This window comes from Octodon degus, unplaced genomic scaffold (genome assembly GCF_000260255.1).
Source record: "Octodon degus isolate 3935 unplaced genomic scaffold, OctDeg1.0 scaffold00067, whole genome shotgun sequence".
Lineage (NCBI taxonomy): Eukaryota > Metazoa > Chordata > Mammalia > Rodentia > Octodontidae > Octodon > Octodon degus.
This window is the reverse complement of record NW_004524643.1, coordinates 2,868,544-2,873,559: the sequence shown is the minus strand read 5'-3', so window position 1 is coordinate 2,873,559 and position 5,016 is coordinate 2,868,544. Positions and strand designations below refer to the sequence as shown.

Below are 5,016 nucleotides of genomic sequence, written 5' to 3'. Positions count from 1 at the left end.
AATGCCTTCAGGGCATGTTTGGCCAGCTGGAGAGTTGTGAGGTTCGAACTCCAGCAACCCGAGGCTGACAGCTTTGTGGAAGCAGCCACTTAAAGGACTGAGCTAGGGCCAGGCCCCCTAGCAGAAGAATTTACTACAAGCAAGCTTGATATATTGGTAAACTAAGCTAGAAAGTATGTGAAAGACAATATTAGGGAAAAAATACTCAGGGAGGAAGACCTTTGATCATGTAAACGAAAGACAAGGAGATTCTAGTTAGGAAATTGTCCTATAATCTTAGAATATCTAGAAATAAATCTGAATGCTTTTTTTCCTTTTAACTTTTCATCCCTTTTCTCCCTTGAAACTCTCATAGTGTATAATAGTCTTGTCCAACAGTCGTTTCACACAAAATACTTGATTCGTAAATGAGAGAATATCTCATTGCAGCCATGTACCACTACTCTTGGCTTTTTAGGTTTATTAACCAGCATTTAAGTTGTGGAAACAGGTATTTTTTAAGACTTTTTCTTTTGTTTTGTTTCTTTTTTCTTTTCTTTATGTTATTAAGTTTTTCCTAAGAGTTATCATTTTTGCCATTTATAATCATACATTTCAGTTCATTAAGTGCATCCTGAATCTTCCTGCTGTATATGAAAATATTCTCCCTTCTCAAAATACCAACATTGTTGCTTATAAGAAAAGCAATTTAGAACTGATTATGGTTTCCTTCTAAGAGCACTGAGCATTTTACAAGTCTTAGAATTCTCATCTGACAGATTGAACCAAACAGAAAAATAGAAATGAAATTTATTACCTCATTTCTAAAACAGATTTTTATCTGTTGAAAACTGACTTTACATTTATGTGTCATGTTTAATTGTTATGGTCACTATTTAAAACAATTTTAACATGTCTTAAATCTTAAAACCAGGCACAGTGGCACATATAATTTCAGCTACTGGGGTAGCAGAGGCAGAAAATCACTTGAGCCCAAGAGTTCAAGACCAGCATGGGCAACATAACCAAGACTCTTTCAGAAGGGAGGGGCAGAAAGAAAGGAGGAAGAGATAGAGGCAGGGAGGGAAGGAAATGCTTAAAGTTGGGGTACATTTATTAGGAGCTTAAAGCCCTTTTAAAAAATGAAACAAGTATTCTTTGCTTCGTAATTTCTTCATCTAAGCTTTGCAAATTATACTTTGATCAGTTTTGGATTTTTGTTAATGTATCTGGAAGGCCTATGATATGTATTTCTTTTGTGAATTATGAATGTAAGAAATTCTATTGATTTCAGTGTTGCTTTCTCTAGGGAACAAAGAAAGAAGAGATTGAAGGTGAAGAGGAAGTGTCTGGTTTAATTCAACCTGCAGAAGTATTTGCTCCCAAAAGCCTGGTGTTGGTATCCAGATTAGATTATCCAGAAGTTTTTAGAGTAAGAACTCAAGTGATCATTATTAAATTACTGTGTAAATCTATTTCGAATGAACCATGATAGGTCTCTTGTATTGAAAATATCATTAAATTGGTTTAGTGACTGATAGATAAAATTAGCATGAACAGAAGAATAAATTCATTTTGGGTGAAAGGAATACCTGAATAAGTTAATGTGACTTTTTATACCTATAAAGATGTAGTGCCCATTTTGTATCTGTATATTCAAAATGGTTAGGATAGATATATAGCTACATTCTCTTAATTCAAGGAATAGAGGGATTTTTTCTAATGGTGTTTGTAAATAGGATATCATTCCTGCATCTTGTACAACAAACAACCACTAGGAAGGCAGTGTGCAGTATGTTAATTATTAGAACTGTCCTGCCAGTTTGATTTGAAACAGTCTCATTGCTACTTATTGCTCAATAAAATTATGGAAAAAATGAAATAAATAAAAACCATCAAAAAAAAAAAAGATCTACAAACCATGGTACAAGGTTTCAGGGTAAATCCTGAGGGGATTTGACTGACCTTGTCAGATACAAAAGTTACATTTCTTGTTATATAAGTCTTGCTCTATCTTGGTCTTAACCATCCAGCAGAAAAGTATAAAAATGAGGTATAAAAAATAAAGCCATATTAATATGCTGAGGTGTAAAAGGCTCAAGTCAACAACTTCTGACATTGCCAGTCCTATGGATAACCCACTACTATTATGGACTACTGGCCTATGTTAGATTTTTTTTTTTCTGCATTCATACACCTACATTCTATTTGTCAATGGAAAAACCATCTCTAACAAAACTAAACAAAAAAAGGTGATACAAATCTAGGACCATTTTGTATCTGTATATACAGAATAGTTAGGATAGATACACAGCTACTTTCTCGTAATTCAATGAGAAGAAAGATTTCTACTAATAATGTTTAGACAAGATATCATGTCTGCATCTTGTACTATGAATAACCACTAAGAAGACAACAATATGCAATGTATCAGTTATTGAAACTGTCCTACTAATCAGTTTTGAGACTCATTGCTATTTGTTTCTCAATAAAACTAATTAAAAAAAAGATGTAGTGTTTATCCTTATGTCAGTCCCACATTAATTAAATCCAAAAGCTGTAAACACTAAGGAAATAATTAAATTAAATGCATTAGTAAGTACAACCTTGTATATTCAACTATGAGCAGTAGATTGAAGTAAATTTTGGATTACTTAAGATTTCAGACAATCCTGGTCATACTGTTGGCAACATTTCTTAAAATATTGTTTATTTCCAGATTTCTTTCTTTTTTAGACACTGGGAATTTTCAAATTTAAGATAATTATTAGTAACTTATAAAAAACTTCCATAAAGTGAGATAATATAGTCTAGGAAAAAAAAGTGTCTAGATTTAGTGATAACAATGTCCTGATGTCACTAAAATGGGGATAACATTAAACCTGTCACTATCTCACACACAAAAAAAAAAAAAAATTTAGTGATGGGATAGCTTTTCAACAATTACTACTATTTCAGAGTCACAAGTTTCAATAGCCTGAAAGAATCATGAAAATCAAATTTCATCTTGTTTACCATGTCCCTTCTATTAATCTTATTACCTTCCCTGTTTTGCTACCTTGCGTTATAATTCACACTGGATAAATTTTCCACTGAGTAAATTTATAACAACCATAAAATAAGATCAAATGTCTAATATTTTTAAGTCTTGAGATTTAGAGTTTTGCAAAGTAAGTTGAAATAATAGGGCAAAATAGTAGAGCAGAACTAGTTTTAGCTCTGCATGTTGGTTAGAGTACTTTTCTGAGCGCAGGCAGCTGTTTTACAAATTAAGCCTTTCTGCTTTCTGTAAACTCATCTCAAGCTCATTAAGAAGTCCTGGTTCTCAAGGAAAATTTAATAAACTTAATAATATTTGCTACTTAACATTTATTCCATGTCCACTGTAGAGTATACTTTAGTTTTTTCAAAGAGAAATTTTCCAGAAACAGATGTCATGTCAATTTATTTTTAGTAATTTTTCCATAAAATAAATGTATACACCTTCTCTTTTCAGGCTTGCCTAGGTCTGATCTATACTGTGTATGTGGATAGTTTGAATGTCTCCTTGGAAAGCCTCATTGCAAACCTTTGTGCCTGCCTTGTCCCAGCAGCTGGAGGGTCTCAGGTAAACAGACTAGCGGGTCACATAGGGGGAATAACTACTCTTTCTCTATATTAAATTGATGAGAAAGGGAAAAAAAGAATTCTTGAAATATTTTTTGTTTTAAAGAGGATTCTAGTTAAGCATTATTCCTGTTGTTTATGTTCTAGACACCTAAGATTCCATTCTTTTCTTAGGTTGTGAAGTTAATTTTAACACAGGATTTCCCTTTCATATAGCATAATTAGAAGTCATATTTTATGTAACTTAAACTCTGTATTTTCTGAACATACACTTTTTTAGACTGAACTTTTCAATATACTAGTTTTTTTACTCCTATAGTTATACCTCATTTTTATTAACTTAAAATTTGACAAAAATTTTAAGACAGTAAGAAAATTCAACACAGTTTTTTATGTGTGTGACATTATGACCATTTCTCAATAGATTCCTTTATTTGTAGGTCTTTTTTGGGGGGGCGGATATATAGCATATTCAGGGTCTCACTACTAGATCAGACTCGTAGTGATCCACCTGTTTACAGCCTCCCAAGAGCTGGGATTACAGGCATGCACCACCAAAACCCCATCTCAATTACCATCTCAGCATGCCCCGGGGGCAGGGCCAGCATGACAGGCTGGGGATTGAACCCCTGACCTCTGCGCCTGCTTGCAGGCGCTGAGCTATTTGGCCCTTATTTTGTAGGTCTTAAGATTCTTACATTTGCCTCTGAAATAGAAAACTAAGAATCTTAGCTGCTATATTTATTATTTCTAGAGCAACCATACTTTAAAAGGAATGGACTTGGGATCTGGAGTAAAATTTATTGGTAGAATGTATGCTTTAACATCCACAAGGCTCTAAGTCTTAATCTCCAACATCAAAAACAAAGCCCTTTCCCTTTAAACCATAAAATCAATTGGTTTTTTTAATTTTTATCTAATGTTGAGGAAAAGGGACCTAAAGATCACATTGTCGTCAGTCTGGTAGATATATTCCATATATTAAAATTGGCATACATTTTCCTTGCCCTTTAGCTTTTTAACTGTCCACTTTCATAGTCTTTCCTTGTAAGTTACTACCATCTTTTTTTTTTCCTCTTCTATTCCTCATCTGTGATACTAGGGCAAAAAGATTAAGTGTGGATTTGGTCAAAGTTGGATCTAAATTTCAAAGAAGCGGAATTGTCACATGGACCTATCCTAGAGTTACTAAATTTAACTTTTATTATTTTTTCAGTCAACTGTGAATGTGATTTTTTTTGTGTGTTTCATCTGAATTTTCAACTTTAAGTTGCTGAATATTTTTCTACCATTTTTGGTTGTATACAAGCTACTTGAATGTTTTGCATTGTAAGTTATTGACCTTTAAGTTTGTTAATTGACTTTTGTGGTCATTTGCTCTAAAATTGAATGACTACTTCCTCTTCCTCCTCCTCCTCCTCCTCCTCCTCC

General features: G+C 33.3%; 1 protein-coding gene across 2 annotated transcripts in view; it reads left to right on the top strand.

Moving 5' to 3' along the window:
- Positions 1-5,016, top strand: part of Sbf2 (SET binding factor 2) — a 508,807-nt gene that overhangs the window by 232,235 nt on the left and 271,556 nt on the right. For both annotated transcript variants that reach the window (XM_004634868.2, XM_023719341.1), the window contains exons 4-5: positions 1,289-1,411; positions 3,476-3,586. In XM_004634868.2, coding sequence (XP_004634925.1) covers positions 1,289-1,411; positions 3,476-3,586 — 234 coding nt within the window. The remainder of the gene's footprint in view (positions 1-1,288; positions 1,412-3,475; positions 3,587-5,016) is intronic.